Below are 26637 nucleotides of genomic sequence, written 5' to 3' on the forward strand. Positions count from 1 at the left end.
GCTCTTATTTTAGCTGGCACTTGGTTTTCATTAACCTCTTTTTGGTTGCATAATTTCAAAACACATTGATGCAAAGCAGAGCATAAATCACAATGTACACAATTGTGTTATTCTTTGTAATTTTAATTCCCATAATTTAATTCGTTAAAATGCAGACAACTCACAAAAAAAAATTCCCAATGAAATTAAAAAGTAATACAGTACATATGCAGATAAGGGTAGTATTGTTAGGTGTGCAGCCCTGTCTTTAGAGGGGACCAGACAGCTTACAGCATGGCATTACAGAGACAACACACAGCAGGGAGACATCAGGCTAGCAAAGGAGCTACATTGCGTCTACTTCTGAATGTAGATGACAACACAGAAAACAAGGGACTGTCAGCACACCCACTAAGAGGAGGAGGTCGATGTACGGCCAAGTGTATGAAGCCTTTAATTTTATCTACACAATGAACCGGATGGTTTCTTTCCACATTTATCCATCCAAACAATCTGATTCTCAATATTCATCGGCTGAATTCGTATTAGGTTTGCTGATAAGCATGACGGATAAGCATTCTGCGGGTTTCCTATGAAGCTCCATATAACGCAGCAGATTGGCACTTTCGCCCTCGATGAGGGAAATGTTCACAACAGTTAAATGCTACCCTCTTGTGGCCGCACATGCTACTGCATTCCCTAAGGAACACTGGCTATGGGAAAATTCACTATAACAATACACATTAATACATCAGCAATAGAAAGACAGCAACTGCTAGAAAGCGGATTATGTCATGTGCTGGTTATAACACTGACAGGTTTAATGAAAACATCATTTCGCTGTCTCCACCTGGCTAAACAATGGAATCGCCACTGCTCTTGAGGTCTGACAACTCACTTTTGCAAAAGGGGAAACAAAATTACAAAGCACGTTTGCTTTATGTTCCAAAAATAATTATGAGCATTGTTGAATTTTAACAATTAGCAACTATTCCCTCTCTCAAACAAGGAGGAGAATTCCCTGGTTAAAAGAATGAATGGATACATGGAATCTCTCAGAGAGAAGTGTATTAAACCCTTACCTGAATTATACTGTTACATATTGCATTCATTAAGAAACTATTATATCAGTACATACTGTAGATCTGTTTCTCGGTATCACAAATTTCTACTAGGGCATGTTTTAGCCCGGTTCACTCTCAATGACAAAAGTCAGCACTCAAGGTAAAACTCAGATATGTAGAAAAATATAGTTTGAATGAAATTTATATATATATCTATTGATTTTTTTTTAAATCACACCCACCATACAGTTCTATTAATTATTTCTTTTAACATGTAGCGGTGTAAAAGTTAAAACTTATGATCATAATTCTCACCAGTACAACTAAAACATGGAAATGACAGACACAAATTATTCCTGGTTATTTCACCCATAATTTGTAGTTAATAGTTTGACTTTCTTTGACATTTTAGGCAACTGTAAGGAGTCATTTCTACAACGTGATAATGTAAACACCACAGTACTGTAGTCACCGTATCCAATGAACAGTAAAGCACAATATTATAAATGGCCACTGAAGCAAAGATTTGTTCATGATAAAAGATCCAAACTAAAATGGTACAATACACACGTACAGGGGAGAAATAGCAAAAGAATAAAAACCATTTTGCATTAGTTCAAAGCCACATATTTGTACACAGCTGAGGACCATCCATAAGCAGTGGGTTATGGTGTCTTCCAAAACACCATCCTCACATCATTAGCCACACCCGGCTAACCAAACAAAACACCATGAAACGTGTAGCCGAGCAGCCAATGAGAACAGCCAGCAGGATTCGACACTGACCTATCAATCAGCATGTTGACACGTGCCGTGTCAGTACGGCCCGACTCCGGAGGACCCAGAGCAGAACTAACCAACCTTTTTGCTTGTTGACCTGTCTTTATATGCGACACCTTGGGGTCCATGACAGCAGTCACAGTGTACCGCGTGTGTGTGTCGGGGGGAGGGGTGTGGGGTGTTGTGGGGGATGGGGTGTCTGGAGGATCCTGTACTTCTGAAAGGCCTGAGCACCGAGTGTGCCGTGGTCTTCGTGTGGGGGTGCAGATAGCAGGATCTAGATAACGTGGCACTAGAACTTAATAGGAGATTCTCCACAGCTGCACCTCAGTAGCTGTGTTCATTCATAAAGGGTTTCTAACACTGCCTTTCTGTATGTGCAAATGCTGGTGACGCTGTTAAGTGTAAGAGCGTGTGTGTGTGTGTGTGTGTGCACTGACGCAATGGGACAGCACTGTGTTCTGTTTTAGCAGGTTTTGGCTGTAGCTGCACATATAACCTTGGCATCTCAGTTGTACTGGCATTAACACATTTCAGGATATGCATGCTTTGATTCGTTAGATTTATACACAATTTTGTACTTTATAGAACCATTAAAACTGCTGTTTTTTTGCTGTGAAAACAAGACAACTTAGAAAAGCAAAAAAAAAAAAAAGAAACACCCAGAAAATGAACGCTCAACCATAACTGGGAACAGGACATGGAAATTTTTTATCTTTGGTAAAACGTTTTAGGCAAATTACTGGATTGATATATTGGGCCTTGGTTTTCAACAATAGTTCTGTAATCAGTTCAAGATTTAACCTACAATTGTCTAAAATGGTTTGCATCCAAAATGTTTTCAAGTGTGCTGTAATGGATAAGCCACTACTGTCGAACTGTTTCAAACGAGTGCAGTATTCAGAACTTGCCCTCATTCCAGAGATATATATTAAACATGATATGCATTACATAGACGGAGGGGGAATTGTGTTGTGCGTGCGAGTCTGGGCCTACGGAAAGATGGTACGAATGACCACACAGCAGGAAGGACATTACGTTATCTTTCGATCTTTTGTTGCGATATGGAATTCTGATATTTTTGTTAGCCTACGGCGTACACCAGCTGCCCTGTCAGTGTTTAATATACGGTCAACACCGTAACCCAAAACTGCAGTTACTATGACACTCCAAGGTGAATAAAAACCAAAAGTCCAACTTGAATAATATTTACAATAGTGTTAGCATACATAAGTAATATCCTTCTTGTTACTTGTTACTATTTTTTAGAAAAGCTTGTGTGGAAACATCTCAATAAATACGGTGGAGAAGAGGAAGGGCTTTTGTTTTAGCCCCTACTGATGCTCAGGAGGTCTTGTCTGTAGTGTTTTACGCTACTCAGCGCATTTTGGCACGGCGTCTAGCTTTCGAATGGTTGAGGTACGACAAGCTCGAAGATCGTGGTTTACACTTCGCTGATGTTAGAGTAATAGTATCCATCAGATACGGCAGTTACTGCAGTCCTATTGTTTACCCGGGCCGTCTTGTCACTAACAATGGACACTGTTTTAGCATTTGAGTGGATGCGGTATTTGTTTTGTTAATAGGTCCTCTGCATCATTTGAAGTAGTATGTCACCAAATCAATTTGTTTAAAAAATGTGCTGATGCTTTGGGATACCCATTTCCACCTATATTGCATTGAATGTCATAATGTAATAATGTATGCTTTCCCCGTGTGTGTGTGTGTCTATATGCCCAGGTAGCTAGCTACACCTTAGACTATGATCAAACCGCCTTCCTGACCACAGATTTATAACATCACCTGCCCACAAGTGTTAATGAAATGCATTGCGTTGTGTCGTCTGACAAAACAGGACACCTACTGCTTCTGGTAACATTAAAACAGCAAAAACCGGAAAACAAGGAAAAGAAAATAAATACTCGCAGGACATACAAGTCAGAAGATTCCGGATGCTTCCGGCTCAGCTCCCGAACACTCTCCCACCACCTCTGACGACTAATGGTCACCACCCTCGTCCTCCTGCTCATACAAAGGGCAGGATCCCGTAGACGAACAGCGCCATGACTGCGGCACTGAACAATCCCGCCACGGGTACCGTGACGAACCAGGCCAGGAAGATGTTCCGGAAGAGACGCCAGTCCACAGCCTTCTGGGAGCGGAGCCAGCCCACGGATACCACTGAGCCCACCTGGTACACACACACACACACACACACACACACACACACACATACAGCAAGAGACACCAATCAGCAGCAGAGCTGAACACACTTCCCAAGATCCCAGTGTTACATTAGGGGACAGGGACATCCTGGTTAGTACAAGGAGCACGGAGGTTAGTTAGGTAGAAGCAGGTAAGCTTGGAATCTCTATTAATGAGGAACTTAAATCTCCCACCACATATCAGTTCTAGGCCATTGTTCCTTTAGCCCCTCTGTCTCCACAGAACCGCCCTCCACTCAAGAGGGGACACGGAACAGAGGCAGCAGCACGGCTAACATATCCATGCGTGCCGCGGGTGTCACGTTTCTGGCCGGCCGCTAGCTAAGGGAGCCTATCTGGCCGTTCTTACGCGGTCAGTGTAACCCTAACCCTCCAGCTGAGGAGGGACTAAATCTGGAGTAAGAGTCAAACACGGCTTCATCAACAGACAGGAGACTTCATGTGTAAAATGTCATATTTCAAGGTCAGGCCCCACCAGTAAAATGTATTCTTTTTCAAAGTTCCAACTCGGGCTTTGCGCCAAGCAGAAACCAGGTGGATTTGACCAAACCGAAGTGGTCCAGGCACCTAATGACTTGTTAGCATCAGTTCCCAAAGGAAAGGACACACAAGGACTGAACATTTATCTCTTCTAGGTGAGGGTACCTGCCACCTTTCCTGTAATGTTGAGTGAAGGTAACCATCCTGACAAGTGCATTAGCTTACTTCTGAACCGTCGATGACAGACCCAACTGGTGGTGATGAATAACTCCACAGTGGATTCCAGTCACATGCTGGGAGCTTTGAGTAGACACGACACTACTTGTCAGTCTCGGCTTATAGCAGCTAACTATATGGGGTCCAAGCATACTCCAAACTGAGATGGGGTCTAGTAATGTAGAGGGAGGGGAAAAAATGGATTCAGCCCCGCTCAGCCATCTGGAGATCCGCAAAGCTTGTGGATGTGGAGGGTGTTCTTGTCACTGCATACGCTGGCCTAACCGTCCTTGTTGGTGACCTTAACACTCTCTTAACACCTTGCTTCCTGTAATAGCCTATTCACAATGTGGACTTAAATGTCAAGAGGCCCCCAGAAAAACTACCTGGTACTCAGGAAAGTATGAGCAGAATTTGGATGCTAGTGCTTTCCATAAATTCAAACGAGACACGGAAAGTGGATGGATATTTGTGTGCCCAGTCATGAAGGAGATGAGGTTAATGGAGTAGGCGTGATGTGATTACATAAAGTTTGCTCCCTCTGTATCTTGCCTAAAATCTGATTAGTGTTAATGTTATCACTTCCAATGCCTATAGCCAGGAGTTTCTGATCAATATGGTTTTCTTAAATGTTAAAATGGTGTTAAACTCATTTCTTATGTAGTAACTATGAGATTGAAGGATTGTAGTTTACCTCTAAATGGATATGGGTAACTTTAGTTCTATGGGGTTTTAAGTTATAAGCATCAAACTCATGGTTGTATTGTGAGAATAATGATTATTGAATGGCTGCATTAGTGAGAGGTGATTGGCTCTTCTGATTATGCAAATGAAGCTATTGGGCAGGGCTTAATTCTACCAATGCTTCAGTTCGACAGCTTCGGTACCTTGCAGTGGGTGGAGCTTACAGGAATGCCCACATTTGAGGCAATAAGCACTGTTAGAGCACTCATTACTTCAATGCAAAATCCACTGTGAAGAGACATACACAAAGGAGGAGACAGAAGACACAGACAACAGAGAGATATGTAAGGGACAGCATGGAGAAGACACAGAGTGGCCCAAGTTTACAGACACCATGCATACAAAAGCACCAGAGCGAAGAACGGGAGCGTCTCACGGGGCGACATCTCTGAAGGTGCTGCCCAGGACCATCACGGTTGGGTTTGTAGAGGGGAGGAGGGAGCTCTTGCTCTTTCCAGAGGGCACAGGAGGCCTTCGTTTCTCAAGCGGAGTGATCGTATTTAATTATGCGCTGTGTGACTCTGTCCCATCAACACTTGTGTGCACCCGAGCCGGGTGATCGTTATCGGAAACAATTTCCAGACGTTGGGCAGGTGTCCGGAGAGGGTGTGGGAGGGATTACTTTAAGGTCAGAGGTCCCAAGAGCTGCCAGACGGCAGCCCTGTCCGAGAGGACCGTCTGAACTCCTGTGCTCTTGCACGTCATGGTTCTACTGCCCGGGAACCCGCATGATTGGGTTGTTTATTAAGTGTTGGCGTGAACCGTCCACCAAGTCCAGCACCAACCGGCCTGGATCAGGGCATCGACCCTGGGGTCTGGGACCTAATGAGCTCGGGACGTTGTAGTGCCTCGGAAACCCTCTGGAAGAAGCTAGCTGGCTCACTCCTCCGCTCAGAAACACATTTAGCTGTCGGCGGGCCCCAGCCGGCCCACGGGCCAGTCTTTACCTTGCAGTGTGTGGTACTGATTGGGAGTCCGATATTGGAGGCCAGCACAACAGTGAGCGCTGAAGCCAGCTCAATAGTGAATCCACTGCGGGGGAGGAGGGGCGACAAGAGATCATTTTCATGAGGTCACACCTTTATTAAGAGATCCAGAGACGCATGCGGTCCAGAAACACATGCGGTCCAGAGGCGGAGGTGCACGCACGGGGCGGGTGCGTCAGGCATGCAGGGCTGGGGGGGATCTGAACATGCAGGCCACCGGGGGAGGACGCGTGGCCACATTCAAGTTAGGGGATACGTTAAACTCGTATGGGAGCACGGGGGGGATTTAGATGTTTGTATCTGCGTGTGTGTGTGTGTAGCCACCTTAACAAACGCCTTAAAGGGTCAAATCCGAATATGAAGAGAGATATATAAGAGATGAGAGAGAGATATATAAGAGATGTCAGAGAAACATGAGATATAAGAAATGAGAGATAGAAACGAGAGAGATATGAGAGATATAGGAGAGAGAGAGAGAGAGAGAGAGAGAGAGAGAGAGAGATGAGAGAGAGCCCTGTGTGTCTGCTCAGTAATTGACAGCTCCTTAAGGCTCATTCTGTTTAAACTGACCTAAATAAAAGCCTTTGCATCCATCCATACAATTATCAATCTATCTGTAGAAAACAACAGGAACAGCAATTCAGACAGGATACTGGACTGAAATCAGCCTTCCTCTCTATTTTGGATAGTCATCCTCACTAAACCTACCTCTCAGGTTGTGGGTGCTTTTTTTGAACCAGGATGGCTAAGAATATTAGCCAGGTTGTCACTGCTGAGACCTCAACAGGTTGGAATCGAATTTAAAATGTTCTTGGCCCACACATCCACAATAGTGTTGTGTTTCCAGGGCGTAACTAATTACAGTAGCATTTTCTAGGAAGGATTAAAGCCTGGAATATCGTTTAACGCTGGTGTGCATATATCCACGTCTAAAAAAAAAATCACATTTGTCCTTCCACTTCCTGAACAAATCATGAAATGGTAAATAGGGCTTGGACAGAGTCAGACATGCAGCCCTGAGGGGTTTTATTTGTTTATTTATTTTTAAATAAAACTCTTTGCTCTCAAGTCTCAGAGCGGGAAAGGGAGGACGGGGTAGCGAGACGTCGCGTCCCAAGGGTCCTCTTATGCTTTTACGCACTGTGACTTTGCAAAAAAAATTAGAAGCGAGGAAAATCTCCTACTGTCTCCCAATATACTTCAGTCTGGAGCTACTGGCCATGTAGCACTGACAAGATGTCTGCTACCACAAGCAGTGTGGGGAACTGAGCAATTAGCTGCTACTAGGATTAGCTGTGCAGGTTGTGGGGTAGATAAGAGACAGGACTCCCACGCTAGGGGTAGATATCAATTATGCTGTATCAATTCTATATTGTGTGTTTAAATATACTGTATATGAGACAGACAGAGAGATAAAAAAAAATCTAAAGAAGATTCGAGGTGAGTTAACCGACGATATACTGCACAGGTCCAAACACTGCCAACAGTGAGAATCCTTCATTCCGAAGTGGTGTTGGGCACTGCTGTTGGAACAGTGTCCAGCAGAACAGACGTGTTTCTCTCTCTCGCTCTCCCTCTCTCCCTCAATCCTCGGAGCAGTTAACACTACTAAGAAATTGTGGGAATTCTTGGAAAGATTTGCTGGGGCTCTTTTAGAAGGTTAAATGGTCCAAGTAGGTGAAAGGGGTAAGGTACTACAAAACCCTCTTCCCCTATTGGAGGAATAGCGTCTTGGGGATTTTTAGGATTTAGAAGTAAACAGAAAACAGCGCTCCTGTTTCATCAAGTGCTGGCAATCGACCAGACACCGTTTTGTTTTGGAGTGTTTGTCTCATCACCATAAGAGCACTAGGTCATGAAGACTATATTTAGCATATGTGTGCGATTAGTGGATAACAGAATGAACTGTGAGAAGTTTCTTTATTTATATCAAACCCGTCTGCAGCTGTACAGCTGATACTGAAATGGGGGACCCAGACTTTTAAGTATCCGAACATGCAAAAAACCAAGCTGGTGCTTTGAAGTTGTGATCCTGCAGGCCAGTTGACCAAACTGGTGAGCCCAGTCCCAAACTGGTGGTGGTTTTGGAGCAGGTTGCCAGCATTACCATAAGTCCTCTAAAATATGGGCTGGTGATTCACCCAGTCTCACCCCAGAATGTTTTAAAACGCGTTATGATTACAACTAACACAAAGTACTTGCATGCAAGTTGAGGCATCTCATGCTGGTGCCTCGACAAATCAATATCACCTGAAAAAAAGCGGGAATTGTGTCACGTGCATCGGGACCCTGGTGCAGGCAATAAGCATGCGTCCCTACCCAGGAGAGGACCTCACCTGGACGGTGTGATGGGGGTGAGGTCTTTGCCCATGGTCTGGATGACACGCCGGCCCCACACCCACAGGCCGGTGCAGATGCCCACTCCACCGTAGAACAGCAGCCAGACTGGAGTGGTCGATTCCTGCATCACCCCGCCCTGTTCGTAGATCATCCACAGCGCCACCAAGGGGCCGATGGCGTTACTGCCAGGGAGCAGAAGGAAGCGTTTAAATGTGTTTGATTGTGCAAACAAGCATCACAGATTTATTTATATTAATATTCATACTGGCTTGAAGGTCTGCTGCACACCAAATGGATATCAGATCAATTAACGGTAATCATCCTGCAGAAGCATGTAAATATGTGTAATTATGTTTAATCTTGTTTCATTATCAATGAGCCAAACTGGTGTTTATCCCATAAATAATGCTCTGTGAAACCACTCATCCTCTCCACACATATAAGAGGCAATTTATTTTACAAGTTAATTATTCTACATTATCTCTAAATGCCAAGCATTTGAAAATTTAAAAAGGGAGAAAGAATTAATGAAAATCCTGATATTTGATCATGTATATAACTGCCAGAAATCAATACAACCTCTAACTCCGATTCGGAGGGTTTTAAAGTTTTAGAACTATGCTTGACTGTGGGAAGTGGTTTCATAGGCTTAGCACAGGAGCACCAGGTAAACCACCATCTCCATTATGAGAGGGACCTTGTGGCACTTGTCATGGTTCACGGGGCAGAGTAGCTTTAAACCCACCAGAGAGAGGTTTACAAAATGGATCAGGTTGCCATGCAAGTTCAATCAGACCTGTCATAGAACTCTCCCAAACAGGCAACTGTAAAAATGAACAACTCGACAGTAGCCAAAGCTCTTCACGATGAAGAGGAGGAGGAGGAGGAGGAGGAGGAGGAAGGGCAGATCTGGAGGAGACCGGACGCTCATACCTGACATCATTCCCGCCGTGAGCGAAGGAGCCGAAGCAGGCGGTGAGGATCTGCAGGAAGTGGAACAGCAGGAACACCTGCGGCTTGTCCTTCTCGTCCTTGTCCTCCTCGGCCAAGTCGTCCTCGTCCTCGGGGGCCGGCCGTCCCCCGGCGGACGCCTCCTCCCCGGCGCCCAGCCTCACGTCCACGCCGCCCTCCTCCGCCTCGATCTCCGCCTCCGCCACCGCGTTGCAGTAGCTGGAGTAGCTGTCGTAGCGTATGCGCTTCTTGGAATACGACACGCTGTCGCCCACCAGCTTCTCGCTGTCCTCCTGCGGGGTGGCCCCGGGCTCCGGGCGGGGGGGCGGCGGAGGGAGCAGCGGCTGCATGGCCATGCCGCAGATGGCGGCGGTGTAGCAGGTGTAGCTGTTGTTGCGTCTCAGCACGCGGGCCCCGGGGTCGGCCCGCGGGCCCGAGCGCTCCTGCTCCAGACGGCCCACGTGGATCTTGTGCAGCAGGTCCTTGTAGAGGCCCGAGTCCTTGTGCACGGTGTGGTAGACCTGGCCGTCGCTGCGCACGTGCCCGTCGAAGCTGAAGCTGCCGTTGGACAGTGGCGACTTCAGGCAGCCGTTGGTCATGGAGTGCGTGCGCCCTGGATGGAGGAGAAGAGGGTGAGACCTGGAGACTCCTCCGTTTCAGCCACTCAACCCTTCGCTTTTGTTTTATAGCTTGCGACTAAGAGGGTAAAAAAATATAGAAGTATTTCACTTTTGTTTATTGTCTTTAATGTAATGTGAACGTGTGGGAGATTTAAGTCTCGGTCTCTCCAATACAAATATATATTGGATAAAAAATCTAATCAAAAGATACATGGGAGTAGGGGGTTAAGTCAACACGGCAGACGAGCACACACGGTTCCTGGGAAATGGGGCCCGTGCTCACCGTAGACGCGGCCGTTGGGCAGAACGGTGCCGCCGTTGGCCAGGCTGTTCAGCTCGCCCGTGCTCTCGCCAGTCAGGGGCAGCTCGGCCTCGTCGCTGCCCTTTGCCCCCGGAAGCTCTTTGAACACCGGGGCCTCTTCCTCCTCCTCTGGAATCTTATCCAGACTTTCGTCAGAGATGCGCGAGAGGACGTGCTCCTTCGCCAGCTGACCTGGGTGCGGACGAGAGGAGGCCGGTGAGGAAGGGGCGGTGCCAGCAGGCCGTAGGGGTGGGTCAAACCCAAGATGTGATGTGATTGGATGGACACAGAGCTTGTGTGAGCCATAACAACAACAACGAGTCCAATATCGATAGGTTAATATAGAATATTATTACAGAAGAATACAATACTTAAGTCAGGAAATACTAATACTTAAAATGATATACAAGACACATGAAGGTGCAATAAACATCTAAAAATGGCCGTCATCTAAAAAACCTTTGGGGAGGAGAAAAAAAAGCAAGTACTCTTTTTTCATTTGCACATCAGACGAGCTGAACGCCAGTAAACTAGGATAACCCCTCCAGAAAAAAGTCCAACAGCCATTAGACTACAAGCCCATTAGGTGGCCGTGAGGACAAGTGGTTGAAGAACCATACTTTACCATAACCACACACCACTCAAAAATGGTCATGAATTATGTTTACTAAAACTCAAACTAGCTGAATGCTGAAAGGTTTTACCACATGAAAGGTTTTACCAAACACACATGCTGCATTAGATTTAGAATTCCAAATCTAACACAGAACATATGCTACAAGCAAAGTCTTAAGTAACAGATAAATGCAGTGTCCTCCAGTAAACTCTGACCCTGAAATGAAACAATGTTGGTATAACAGTCCTTTAAGAAATTATCAGTAACAATAATAATATTGCTGGTGAACTCGGTGCATTAATTCCTCTAGCCACCTCACAGCTGTAGCCAAAGGACATCACTCTCTGTGCTGTCAACACAGCACTGCAAGAAAAACAAAACAAACATCTCTGACCATACAGCCTCATCCAAACTCAGCAGAACGTCCAAGCAGACCTCGAGATGTCCAAACAAGCAGCTCGCGCGTTTGTTTGCTTGGTGATGATCTTGGCACTACTTAGGTGTCAGCATGGGGCGGCGGCCAGTGAGGGACGGTTGGTCCCAACACTAGGGCCCTCCCGGTGGAGCAGCAGATGTTCACCAACAGCAACCCCCACCCCCACCTCACCCACCCACCCTGGCTTAATAACTTACTCACTTGACCAACATCGAGCCATTCCGCACACTACCAAATGGTGTTTGGAAAACGACCGTGAACTGCTAGCTTAGAACCTATAGAGGAGCAAGTGTTTGAGAGGGAGGGGCTAATAAATGGGGGGAGGGGCTTACTTGTTACTTTCCTTCTCATCCAGGGGCAGACAAAGAACCAGACGAGAGCGGCACACACCAGGGCGCCGGCCAGCGTGATGAGCGCGATGGCCCACACCGGGAGCATCTCCAGGCCCAGCACTGCAGGAGCACGGGGGGAAGGGAGGGTACAGACGTCAGAGCCAGAGGGACCACGGGGATGGAACTCCAAGATGGACTCATCATGTGTAAACACAGAACGCAGGGGGCCTCACTCGCAGGACAAATGTCTTTAAAGCCTTTTTTTTTTTTTTTTTTGGAAGCACATAAACAACCAAAGCAACGAAACTCATTCATCTTCACTGCAGTTGCATGGATGAGTACGTTCACACCGCTCGGCAGCTGAGGGGAAGTGACTCAGATGAAGCTCATTCGCTCGGTGGTGACTCACAAGGAGCTCCCGTGTACATGATGGAGAAGGCGTTGATGCCAATAGTAGCAGCGTAGAACAGCGGCAAAGCGCGAAGCCCGTTTGGAACCGGATCGTCCTACGACAGACACAGACAACGCTAAAAATAGAAATCACTATCCAACAGTGGCCGTTTCATCCAGTCTAGTTTTAATATGATTCTGACTATTTCTGACCATCTTAAATGCTTTTAGAACTCAAGTGTAATGAGAGAGGAAGACACAAGGCAAGTTATACGACAACAGAATCTGAACAATTCAAATGTTTAAACCGCGGAAACTTTAGTGCACTCGATTAACCCCGAGCGCTTGTAAAAAAACAAAAGTCAGAATGCAGTAATCACACCGGAGTCGAGCGGTAATACAATAATCCGAGGGAGAGAAGAAAAGCGTCTGGCTTCAGGCGACGCCATTACAAAGGCATTTAGAAACAAAACCGAATGCAGATACACACGATGTAGCTCGTGTGTAAGACCTACGGTGTAGGGAGAGAAGGCGTTCTGCAGCGGTGAGAAACCTCTTCGCCATGACACCGTCTACATGCGCTTAAGAGAGGGGTCGGGATCGCCTTAGATGATCGGGACACGCAGAACCTGACGAATAGAGGTTCTGATGTACGGTGGGTGCAATGCCAACCTGGCGACTCTGAACTCACCTTATTAAGGATGAAATATCTAATGACGAAGAAGAGGAGACCTGACATGAGGCCAGAGAGCAGGGGGGAGATGAACCAGGAGGCCACTGGAACACACAGACATTATGCCATTAACTGCGAGACAAAGATCACAGAAAAGTACAGCACAGAACGTCCATTAAACAATAAAATACAACACATGACTCAGTATTACAGAAAGAAGTATATTAAATTACATATTATATTGAATGATTTCTTTAGTCTTTTGGTGGCACTATAAAGTACTATATAAGACACACAAAGGTATACTGAACATCCACAAATATCTGTCATCTTAAAAAGAGATCATTCTGGGGATGGGGGGGGGGGGTGTATTGGATGATTGCACATAAAGGTTCATCCAACTCGGCTCAGTTCGTACCAATTTTGACCAGCTGCATCCACTGTACTCCATGGGTGCCATTAACCACCATGGAGAATCCAATAGTAGATCCCACGATGCAATGGGTTCCAGAAATGGGCAACTTCAGAAAAGAGGCTATGAGCTGCCAAACCGCAGACCCTGAGAAAGGAGGAGATGTGAGAAACTCCATCAAGCAGGGAGTCTGGGCTGCACAACTCACCTCCCCGATCTTACGCCCATGGCTACACACCTCAAGCGCTTAAAAAAATGTTACATTGAAACAACAAAACTTCATGCTGCGTTCCTCTTTACACACTTTCCACCAACACACTCATTCCAGGATCGGTTAAGTCTACATTCTCAGGGAAAACGATCCCACAGCTGGAAGCCCTAGCATCTAAAGTGAGCATCGGTCAGCCCACGAACACGTGATGGTATGTTTACCACAATGCATTTGGCATCGCACGATCAAGAAGAAAAGAGAGAAAAAGAGAAAACAAGCAAATAAACGTTTGGCTCAGGGTGTTCACGACCAATCCCAATTTAGATCGTCCCAAATTTAACATGAAGTCTAACTCAAGTTGTCACTTACCGACCATGGCGCTGACCTCTCCTGCCATCAGGACGGGCACGGTCTCGTTGTACAAGCTGACGTCTATAATCCCCTTCCGGATGGTCTCACCCACTTTGGCCCCGAGGAGCATGGAGCCCAATGTTTCAAAAATGGAGGCCAGGATGCAGGCCTGGCGTAGAGTGACCACCCCAGAGCCCACCGCCGTGCCGAACGAGTTGGCCACATCATTGGCTCCCACCGAGAACGCCAGGATGAAGGCGATGATGAAGCCGATGATGACCATCCATAGGTACGGGGTCAGATCCATCTTGTCGACCGCACTCAAACACGTTCCGAATTCAAAAACGAAAAGAAACAGCCCCAGACGTCCAAATTAAGCAAAGTGAAGGTACCGTGCTTTTGAAGGGAAAACGCTTTTCCCCCCGCTTCTCTTTTGCCTGTGGTTCTTCTTTCCCTGGCTGTGTGTGTTCTGGAGGGGGGGGGTGGGGGTGGGGGGGGGTAGCTGCTAACTGAGACGTTTAACCTCAGTCTCTGAAGCCGTGAGGGAGGCAGGCAGGAGACAGCATTCCATTGTCCGGCCCGCTGAGTGTCCTGTACACCGAGAAGCCTTCAGCTGTCAAAACACGAGAATGAGAGAGACAGAGAGAGAAAGAGTGAGACAGCGAAAGACAGGGAGCGAGAGACAGGGAGTGAGAGGTGTAATTACAGGGCACACTCCCTTTGGCACTCCAGCCCGTGTCATTACCCTGACGAAAATCGGCATGGGATCCCGGTTGGAGAAACAGGTGGGGGAAGAGATTCACTTCAGGAGACTAAGATGACAGACAAACAAACTATTACACGATTCTCACCAAGCCGATCACATATGATTTTGAAGGCATTCACACACACACACACACACACACACACACACACACACACACACACACACACACACACACACACACACACACACACCCCAATGTCTGTAAGTCTATTTCCACCTAGACACACTCCACCTGCCCTCAGCTCATCAGACAAAGTCAGCCTCCAGACGACAGAGAGTGGACCAAATTCACACCCAGTTGGCTTCCTGGCCGGGTTTTAGGTTTGGCGTCCGACGCAGCCCCAGTGTTGCCATGGCCAACCAGAGCAACAGAGTGCCAGAGCCCCAGTCCGGCCCGTAGGCCCGCTGCTCCATACACGTCTGCTGCTCTACCCATGCCTGCATTCTGCAGGCGAAGGTTCTTATTGGGTCAGAGGCACTGGAACACAAGTGCTCTATTAATGGGCAACCATGTGCCATGTGAAATCTGATCACATTTACAGAAAGGACCAATGACACACAATAGGCAAAGAGTGTGGCATGTCACAGCTTTGGGCTGATAAAACGAGATAAAATATTGTGCGGATTTAAAAATCGATTATTTTACGTTTATTATCATTCTTTAATTTTCGGACATATTGCATTACTACATCGTTTTAATGGCTTTACCTTAATTTATCCATTCCCTTTGTACAAGCAGTCTAATCTACGGATAAAAAAATGATTTGACTGCATTTAATTAACTACAAATATGTTTTTTTCAAAACAGCAAATGAAAAAGATAATAAAAAATGAAAAGTCTGGCAAAGAATGTTGGATTATGTGAAAGAAAGAAATTCTAGGCCACGTGACCTATTCCCCAGGAGAGTGTGACACCCAGAAGTCGGCAATATTTTGGAATTGGACCAAACACACTATTGAATTCCCACTGAATTTAAATTACTTGTCATGAGAATAATAACTTAAAAAAAAAAACAAACAAAAAAAACTAAACTAAAATTCTGGATGCCCAAACCATGCCCACCATAAGCCCACAAAGGCCATCTTCCTTTCTGTAAGATCATTCCTTCCTTCACGCAGCAACTAAATCTTGCAGCTTTATTTTATTGTACCTGATTATCTTTAACATGAGGAAGATCCCAGTTATGAGCATGCGTCAGTGATCACTGAAGTCACACTCATTCACAGACCTGTTCTTCTCCAAGACTTGGTATTGTGAAATCGGTAGAGCAATAAAAATGTGTGGGCCTAGCTCAGAGTTTCCTGCTGAACATCCTTAATCACTTGTTTTTACGAAATCTCAGGCCTAAGTTAACTGTCAACATTTCTCACTTAACACGCCCACCCACCCACCCAGCCACCCAGCACCCCTGCGCAGGATTTAAAACATGTGACGCTTGCCTATAAAGCCAAAAAGGTACCTGCTCCCTCCTTCCTCCAAGCACTGGTCTTAAAGGTGCTCCATATGGAAGACTTTTTAAGGCACAGCTGGGACGTAAGGGAGCCCGTAAGGGACAGGGGAGACGCTCCCCGAGACCCTTTCCTGTACAGGCACCCACATGGTGCAATGACCTCTATCCGCCCACCACACATCCGTCTCTCGCCATTATTTTTCCCCCCACAGTACCTATTTTTTGATGCGACCACAATGACGCACAACCCGCAGGTCCCATCCAGCTGTGACACGGCGCGACGTGCTCGCGATCCAGCAGGTAACGTCAGCAAGCTGCTATTTTCTAACACAACCCAAGGAGAAGCGATGGCAGAGCAGTGTTAATAGGAATCCATAATTACAGGCATCATTACAGGGCTGGAAGGCCACAGGGAGTCACCGAACACCACATGGCCCAGATACGGCTGTACCTGGGTGATCCGCCAATGGAGGCTTTATTCAGAATAACCCAGTACTTCAGTGTTATGTTAATACTAAAGACAGAAGAACCTGTGCTCCACGTACACAAATAAAAACAAAACCTGCCAAAACCAATGGGGTCCAGAACAGCTTTCGGAAGCAAATATCACCAAATGGTAATAGAATGCATGTTTGCTCTTGTTTTCTTTTTAAAGTGCACCTGATGTTTTACTCAGTATATTATATATAGTATGGCTTTGCATTTTGTCTACTTTTTCAACAATTTTCACCTCTGTGCGTGTGAACACACCTTTTCCCTTTTCCCGCACAGTTATTACTCTAATCCCATCAGGGCTTCTCAATATATGTGAACTGGTGCAGGAACAATCACCTACTTCTCCGCATCAGCTCGGCGAGCTACTGCAGTACATTCCAAACCCTTAAGCTATTTGGTCAAAGGTAACTGGATGTAAACAGCTCAAAAGCTGGACTAACATATTCTCCTGGCATTAACGAAGGTCTCACGCTTGGATCAGCACAGAACCTCCTGTACCAACATCACATGCCTTGCTGCCTTTCTAACTCCCAACGGGTTTTGACAGCATCGGGCAGCTTTGTGACGTTTTTACATCCTGCAGAATCATCCACACAGCTCCACCATAACAAGACAATGGAAGGAGTAGAAGAACTGTGAGTCACAAGCAGCCTATTCAATTTAGTCCACGTCTTGACACACAAAAGAGTTCTTAACAATGGCACCAGAGCATGGACTCACCAGGCCCCTTAATACATTATACTACTGTACTCAATGGACACAATACACATTGCTATAAACAATAGGTTTATGAACTTCGGTTGGTTTTAAATGTTAGGAAGGTTGTTTGGATGTTTACATTTGCAGTCACTAATAAAACTGCATCCAAACAGGTGCAGTTAATAATAATGGGATCATTACAAGATAAGAATACAGGCTTTGAAGCCACCAAAACACCATAAAAAACATGAGTATTAGCTTGCTACTAACATAGCAAATGCTACTAACATTTTATAGTGCTTCCCATAATGCTGGCATAAAGAATACTCTTTAATGTAGTTAAAAATGCATCCAATGTCTGCTAGTGACACAGCAAACACAGGGTCGGTCGTAGCAATACGTCTAGTGGAGCAGGATCATAAATACACTATGCTCCCATTAAGGCTGCTCAGGCACCACCAGCCTTTCTTTACATTACATTTTACACTTGTACACTTGCCAGTTGTGACTTTTATTGACAAAATACTGTTACAATTTGTAAGCAGAAAATATAGAACGGTGATTCGTTTAAATAAAATATTTCAACGTCTGACTAATGAATAATACACCTACATTAACTTGGCCCTCCACTACAAGTGCACATCTAAAGGTAACGGGGGCAATATATGTAGCAGGTGGCTACAAGGCCTCCACATTCTCATACGGGTACAATCAACGATCTATTGACACACACACACACACACACACACACACACACACACACACACACACACACACACACACACACGCACACACGCACACACGCACGCTTGGCTCTCACTTCACGAGAAGCTTCGAGAATAGTGGCTCTCTCCACCTGCCAAAGGACTGTGGGCGAGCGTCCCTCCGAGTGCCAAAACAGGGCAGCCATTCAAGGCTACGAAATACACGCTGCTAGAAAACCTGAAATGGCACTGACCTAGCAAAGTGCATATCCAGGATAAAGTATTGAGTTGGACTTCAATCAGAGGTCCTACAGGGGTAAAACTCCCTCTGTCAGAGCACACGCAGAGCTGGTTTCCTGGATATTAATTATGCATGGATCAGGAGTGAATTATGATCCCTTTGAGTTGGGAATTAGGAGAGAACTAATCTTGTGTTGGGAAAATGCCATCTAAAGCTTGGGAAGGAACACACCAAACACAGGGGGTGCAGTAGATCTGGAGATCTACCCTGTGCACCGCTGCAGTCACACAGGTGCAGTAGATCTGGAGATCTACCCTGTGCACCGCTGCAGTCACACAGGTGCAGTAGATCTGGAGATCTACCCTGTGCACCGCTGCAGAGTCACACAGGTGCAGTAGATCTGGAGATCTACCCTGTGCACCGCTGCAGTCACACAGGTTTTGATTATTTGCTTGCAAAACAAACAAATACACACATGCACAGGCACATTACAATAGCCCCCCCCCCCCCCCCCCCAACTACACTCGGACAACAGCAACTCATTATGCACTCTGCAGCTTTAGGCCGATTACACAAATACCTCCAATCAAGTTTAATTAACATTTCGGAATTTAACACCCACTGCCCACCTTAGAACATCAAAGGCTTCAATATCAAAGAAAAGAACGCAGGACAACAATGAGTAAAGTAAATGAAGCGAATGCAGATGCCATTATGTTCATTCTCCGTGATTGTTTAAGGTCATGTACTTAAACTTAGTTTCTTAAACTGTACACTTGGGGGTTTCTTTAGCCATTGTCTCATTTAACTCAGACTGTTCATATGATTACATGCATGAGTACACACACAGACACACACACACACACACACACACACACACAAGCCTACAAGTTTCACATATTATGCAGCCGCATGCAGAATGCCATCAGAACCTGTTGCGTTCGATGGGGGGTGATGAGAGGAGATGTCTGGGAGAAAGAAGGCTGTCAACATCGTGCACTCCGAGCTGCCCTACTCACCGTCACACTACGCAGGAATCAGAATCGTTTTAAGGTGTTTTGGTGCCCGAGGGGTGTTTGAAAAAAGAGGGATAAGAAAATGAGAGATTACGTGCATGCATGTGAAATTAAACATGAGTGGCATAGGAAGAAGAAAATGGCATCGTGTGATGTACTCGTGGCGATGAGACACAGAATCGGAAGGACCAGTTAATCCGTAAGAAACTGCTCAGCGGAGAGGGGGGGGGGAAGACAGAGAGAAAAAATCAAAAAGCACTTCAGGAGAAAGAAGTGAAAATCGCCTGGTGGAAGAGGTCGACGTGATGCGAGACACTGCAGCTCCCTCCTCGTGAAAAGCCCGTCACTGCAGTCTAGACTGCCCCCTAAATGAAGGCATCAGCATCAGACGCTAGCTGGCCAATCGTGAGCCATTTAAGGAAGGCGGCGCCTCCGATTGGATACTTTTGCATGGGAAGAAAAGACGATGGAGGCGAATAAGCCAATCACAGTAAATTGCTCGATAGAGGGGCCGGAGAATGCAAATGCCCACACCAGGAAAGGCATGTAGTCACACCAAGGACACTGGATAGTGTTTACAGTGCCGACATCCCTATAACCGCATTATGTCTCCTCTAGAGTGCATCACCATAGAACAATACCAAAAAAAAGCATTATACCCACTATGAAATGCCTGATCCCTTGAGGACACCAGAATATTAGATTTTCCTCCCACAGCTCAAAGGACAGAAAATTACTTGAGCATACAACACGTGACCATTATGAATGAGATCAGAACTCTCATGGCACGACACAATCAGATAAGCACAACAGTGGCATAATTTGTGAGAAATTCAATCAAGGAAGCAGAAAACAGCGGTGCAGGGATCCCGTAAGACACTACGAGCTGAAGCAGATTTAAACACAGGTGTAGCGTGTCCACCACAAACATTAATCATCTGTAACCTGACCGATTTCATCCGATTCGAATCTCGTTACAGTACCAACAAATTCCTTTCACTCACTCACTCGCTTTCAGTACTGGGGACAATTGTGTCTTTCACTGGGATGATCTCATTATCACGTGCCCCCTCCTTCGCACACCACCTCTGCGTCTCTGAACCGTCCAAAACAAAACAACTGCCGGGGTAAAAGCTGGGCTTCCTGATCTCTGCAGCAGATCATTGGCTGTCTGAATTCCAGGGCCAATCAGGAGCGACAAAGCCGTCTGTCCGTCACGCGACCCACGTTCTTCCTGAAATAACCGAGTCTCCAGGAACGAGCGTCCAGGAGCCACGGCAGCTGTTGTCGCTGGTGACCCGAACAGGTCCTTCTGACATATCTGTCAGAGCTGGGACGCCAGTGACAGCTCCTCGGATGTTGTCCAGTGGGATTCTGGGACGTGGTTGCCACGTTGACCCCCTGGCTGGGACTGTCAGGACATAACCCCGAGAAAGAAAGTTTAGAGGATACCGTCATCCCAAAACACTTCAAAGCAGGGTCAAGTCACAGGGTTCAACAGTCACCACGTACAGCTATACGTCAAAACCTAAGAAGCCCTAAGTTGTGACCCAAGACAGAGGTCGTACCGACACAAACCCATGGACCCAAATATGGTGTAGGTTGTTTGACTAACTCCGCTACCAGCCTCACATGGTTTGTTGAAGGGTTGCAAAAGGCAGATCTCGTGATCATCAGATCCGTTGGCTTTAGCAGACGCTTTTGTCTCCGCGGGCCACGCTTTCACAGCACGGCCGTTAACGTGTGAGGAACAACAAAACAAGTGTACTGTAATCAACACCACCCTTGAACCCTCCAGCACCGGGAGACAAGCACACTGTTTCGCACTGCAAAAAAAAAAAAGTGTTTCATGTGGCCTTGTTGCACATTTCCAGTCGAGCTAACCATCGTCATGGCCAAAACAGGTGCCCCTGTCATATGAGCAGTCACGGGTCCCTGCAAAGTATGTTACTCAAAACAGAGAGCAGAGAACTCGCCGAGTCGATCAGCAAGCGAAGGATGTGAGGAGAGAACACTTCTGTTCTTCGCCGACCCAACTCTGTGCAGGCTGAGTGAAAATATGCACGGTTTAAGATTCTACAAGTTGTCCACACATCAGGCCGGATCAGGGTTCACTCCCGCCACACTATGGGGATTATGGGATGGCGCGGACTGATGTAAACGTTTTGTACACAGCACACAGATCGGACCTCCTGAGACACTACCGGTGAGGCTCAGAATGAGGCAGTGGGAGTCATGATGTCGGGCCGGACTGAAACGGACGCGACTATTATCGATGCCACTATGACCGACACTGGAAATAAGATGCACAGCATCGGACGCTAAACTGTCATGTGTGGTACCTTCAATGGGTTTAACTGCTTTGGCTAACAAGTCCCACCACCTCCTCCACTTTTGGCAATCAGACTTAGCAAGAGAGATTACACTCTCAACAGTTCATAGCCACATGACAGAGAGTGATCACGAGAGAGAGGACGAGCATGCATGTGAGAGAGAGAGAGAGAGAGAGAGCGAGAGAAAGAGAGTGAGAAAGTATCACTGTGGAAGAGACCATTAATAATCAGATGTATATTGTCAGCATAACTGTCAGGGGTTCAGAGTTGTCTATAAGCACCACATTAATACCACTTGGTGTTATAGGTTAATTACCATATATAACACCACATTAATACCACTTGGTGTTATAGGTTAATTACCATATATAACACCACATTAATACCACTTGGTGTTATAGGTTAATTACCATATATAACACCACATTAATACCACTTGGTGTTATAGGTCAATTACCATATATAACACCACATTAATACCACTTGGTGTTATAGGTTAATTACCATATATAACACCACATTAATTAAGTAATGCTTATGAGAAACAAAGGTGCAAATGCATAAAGCACCACTGTGCATGTTTCCATATAATGGTGTTAATTGGGAAGTCATATGCAAAACCTGATCATGGATCAGCAGTCTGTATGAGAAGTGTAACCCCAAACCTTCAGGACTCTCCAACCTCCAGTGCAGCACTGCAAACCAAAAATGTGTCACCACTCATCCAATCTTCTCTTAAACGCAGCTGGATGAGGACTACATGGGGAATTGAGTAATTGGCTATCTGAGATCTTGTTTTAACACCAAATGTCCCTCTAATGCCTCTTAAATTGTCCTCCGGGAATAGAGTGCGCTGCTCCTCGGTGGGGCAGTGTGTGCCATCGTCTGGTGAATCTGCTGAAATCGGCATCTCAAACAACTGGGACACATGAAAATTTGTGATACTTGTGTTTTTTGTTAGTACCGTTATTTTATTTTACAACCTTCCTCACCAATGGCACATGCCCACCAGGCTGACTGGTTTCGAATGTTGGCCAGTGGCTAGCGTTACAGCTACAGGGCGTTATCTTCCAAAGAGACAGCATGACCCAAAGGGGCTGGAAATAGTTCTGTCAGAGGCTAGCAGAGGAAAACCCAGCCAGCTGTCTGTGCACATGGTCTTGCCTGCAACACATACACTCTACCACGAACACACACACACACACACACACACACACACACACACACACACACACACACACACACACACCCTTATTCCCACCCATCACCCCTGCTCTAATCAAGCTACGAACTAAGCCTAGCAATATGATATATTTAGAAGAGAGCGTCGCTGCTTCAGTGGGGTTATTGTGACATGCTGAGGAAAACGTACCAAGCACCTGGGCAATTTAAGAAAATGCAGAAGTTTACTGAAAATATCACTTCAGTACTGCCACTCAAGCTTCACAGCAGGAAACCTAAGCAGTGATAAGACCTACACAATGCCTTACCACGAAGCCACCATCAGTATATGCGCGTCACTGTTTGATAGTGTCCTAAGATATGGAATTCTCCTAACACTGCATGTTGGTATCAGTTTTTCTTCCCAAGTTCCTTAGACAAAGCATTTCATGGTGGGTCTATTATTGTTCAACAGGTTTTGAAACAGGTTTTTTCAGTAAACAGTCATTGTAAAGTGTGTGAAAAGAACACAAGAACTTCAATTTAAGGGTAATCTTCCTTTTTCCTTCCGAGGTAGCATTTTAGGAACAAAAGGTGTGTTTGAAGGATCCGTTCTCTGCCGGCACCAGCCAGTTTCAGCCTGCTAGTCTTTTAGCTGCTCGAGTAACATTCGACCTTTACCACAATGGGGTTCACCAAACTCAGCAACAGTCCTAGCACTGTATTAGGGCTAACCAATAACTGCTGGTCACCTTAAATGGGCAAGTCCCATAGGAAATACGCCCTCACTACACGATTAAGATCATAGAGTATAATATTATTACAGACCGATTGAGAGACTAGCGGAAGGCCATTTCAGCTGACACAATAAAGGATACGTGTGTGCGTTCTCACTCACTCACACACACATACACACACACACACACACACACACACCCAACCACACACACCCCCAGGCCTGTCCTTTAGCCTACCTGCACATCATGGCCTTTCTCCACTCTCAGCTGTTCAAAACAGCAGTGGCAATCAAAGTTTTGTATGACACTTTTGGCTCGTTGAGAGCTCAGGAGATTTACTAGGCCGACTGGAAACATAGGAAATCCGACAAGTCGAGACTAGATTCACCATGGAGAAGAGAAATATATATGTATCTATGTAAACAGTCCCTTCTTTGCCCACTCATGCACACGCCCTCACAGCAGAACTACATGGGGCCATCCCTGGGGCACTTTTTTCTTTCCAAACATGAGAACAACAGTATGTCTCATTTACCCGCAGTGTACAAATAATGAAGATTTCAGACGCAACAGGAAAAACTACTTATTCAAGACCTTTCACCTGATCATAACATTCACGAAAACACAGCAGAAAAAATGTTTAAAAAAAAAATAAAAAATATTGTTATACATAACATAATAGAAGGTCGTTTCAACCATATGTTTGGGTTGTAAAGTAAACAATTTACTGTGGCCGTTTGAAGAAAAAGGTTATTTTGTATCTGCTACTAACCATAAGCCATTTCAGCAGTTACTTTCTCACAGCATTGTGCTCCCATGATCAAGCTGAATAACTGCCTATATTTATGGAAAGGCCTCAGACACATCAATGGAATACTGTTCTTGTAGTGTCTAAAGACCAGCCAAATGGGCAGCCCCCCCCCCCCCCCCCCTTGAAAAGCCAGCCTTGGAGACAAGTGTTGTCAGGGATACACAGCAAGCTTTGGTGGGGGGGCTGGCATTCAGAGCTCAGGGGGAGTCTATGGAAAGGGCTCACACTAAAGCAACAGGGAGTGTGCCTGATGAATCACTCTCCATTTTGTGGAAAACTTTGTCTCGTCCTTTATAAGAAGTATAACTCACAGCTAAACCGTCCCAACCTTTAGACGTCCTCACGGAGCTCGCGCATATGCCTCGCGCAGGCTTTAATTAACATCAACAGCCTCTGGTAGGTTCACATAAAATCTGGTGGAGCCAGTCTTTTTTTTTTTCTTTTAACCTGACCCTACCGTTTGCCTCTTTATGCATGTGCCAAAACCTGTCTGAGCTTCATCCAACCTCCGATATGTGACACAAAGCGGACTACCGGCGGCTGACTCAGGTATGCGTGCGCCACGCAGGACGCGCGTGCTACCGGGAGGAAGTGAGTCCCGAGCAGTCACGTGGTTCTCGTGTTGGGGGAAAAAGATTTCATCAAATCAACTAATTCCCTCAAATTCCCCTCATCTTTGTAAGTGTGGCTCGTGCGACGGCGCGCGAGCTCGACGGAACACGCCCGTCTGTTGTTCTTTTACGGGTCTCGCGCGCGTCGACAACAGCACGTCACGCTAGAAAAATGCACGTGGACGGCGATGCGTGTGAACAGGGTAGAAAAATGGGTTTCGCGCAGGCTTTTAGTAATGAGACGCACCAGTAAATCTCACTCTCACGACGCCTATGCGCAGATCAGCCCTGCATCACGCCTTTAGATTATAACGTCCTCGGTGGCGTGACGAGCTGCACCTCACTGACACCTTCATCATTTCCATCGGGGTATAAACTGGAAACAAAGTCGTCACGTGTTTCTTAAAGATGTAGCGCCGAGCACAATAGTGTTATGTTAGAAATGCATCTAAGTCCAGAATGTGGATTAGTGGACGAGGAGGGCGCGTAGCCCCCCTGCACCCCCCACTGTAGCACAGTGTCCTGGACGGTTGTCCTGAAACACCTCGCTTGATCCAAAGAACCTCGTTTATTTCTGCAGCACCTGATTCGGGTGAATTCGCAGCAGAGGAAGAGTGTCTTACATAATGCCGTCAGAAACACCTTGGAAATCAACACCGGTTGCTCGGGCACACAAATCACTAATTTCCTCTCCGTGTGGGTGTCCGGAACCCATCAGAAATAACCGGGGTCCCTCACCGAGACACTGTCACGTTAATAAACACGCGTGAATTCCTCCTCAAACGAGAGAACAAACCGATTAAACACGGTCTAGGCTGATGAAACATCAACAACGTCCACCAAACACTTCTTACTTACACGCAGGAGGAGTCGGTCCGGGGAAGGGAAGAGCCCGTGTGCGTGGAAACGTGGAGAGAAGACGAGAAGGTTGTGTGTAGTGGGTCAGCCGAGCGCTGAGATTCCAGCACGCTCCTCTCGCAGCTCCTCTCAGGCCACCATGTTGTCCCGCCCGCCCCGCTTCATCCGGGCACTTGTGTGACCGGGGGGCTGCGGCTGCTCCGTCTACCGACACCGACGGAACAAGAAGCGACGGCGGCGACGCCAAACGGAACCGCCGTCGTTTCGGTGCCTTAAAATCTGGGGAAATGAGTTCGGCCGGAGGTTTCGACTGCTGTTGTGGGTGTGTGTGGGTTTAGTAGCAGCTGGAGCGTATGGGTGTCGTTGTTGTGGCACCGTTTCGTTTACACCATTTCTGATAGCGTAAACGTGTATCTTTTTCGAGGATTACGTTGTTTCTTGAGTGATACGTGTGCTGATAGTGTAAAGAATTAAGCACGTTGGTTCCATTTACATTACCGTGATGAATTCATAAACGTTGACTGATTTCAATAGGCCTAAATCTGGATGCGCTCCGACATGCGTGGCAAGACGCTGTTACGTAACGGATCACTTCTAGGCGCAGTGTGCACATGTAAGCAGCATTGGGTCACGTTTACAAATACATC

At 46.3% G+C, this 26637-nt stretch overlaps 1 protein-coding gene across 3 annotated transcripts; it reads right to left on the reverse strand.

The window, feature by feature from the left end:
- Positions 1 to 102: 102 nt before the first annotated feature.
- On the reverse strand, positions 103 to 26247 carry slc20a2 (solute carrier family 20 member 2). 3 transcript variants are annotated; one of them, XM_077003607.1, is made up of 11 exons: positions 25991 to 26247; positions 14126 to 14720; positions 13552 to 13692; positions 13152 to 13237; positions 12480 to 12576; positions 12071 to 12190; positions 10669 to 10878; positions 9748 to 10378; positions 8811 to 8996; positions 5632 to 5716; positions 103 to 4014 (listed from the first exon to the last, which is right to left on the reverse strand). In XM_077003607.1, exons 2-11 carry the CDS (start codon positions 14412 to 14414, stop codon positions 3850 to 3852), a joined length of 2010 nt encoding a protein of 669 aa, XP_076859722.1. In that variant the 5' UTR covers positions 14415 to 14720; positions 25991 to 26247; the 3' UTR covers positions 103 to 3849. The 3 variants fall into 3 exon arrangements, with proteins under 3 accessions (XP_076859722.1, XP_076859720.1, XP_076859721.1); XM_077003605.1 differs by lacking the exon at positions 5632 to 5716 and adding an exon at positions 6436 to 6520; XM_077003606.1 differs by lacking the exons at positions 5632 to 5716; positions 25991 to 26247 and adding exons at positions 6436 to 6520; positions 19483 to 19763.
- Between the last annotated feature and the right edge of the window lie 390 nt (positions 26248 to 26637).

The sequence above is a fragment of the Brachyhypopomus gauderio genome, chromosome 4, assembly GCF_052324685.1.
Source record: "Brachyhypopomus gauderio isolate BG-103 chromosome 4, BGAUD_0.2, whole genome shotgun sequence".
In the NCBI taxonomy this organism is placed as follows: domain Eukaryota; kingdom Metazoa; phylum Chordata; class Actinopteri; order Gymnotiformes; family Hypopomidae; genus Brachyhypopomus; species Brachyhypopomus gauderio.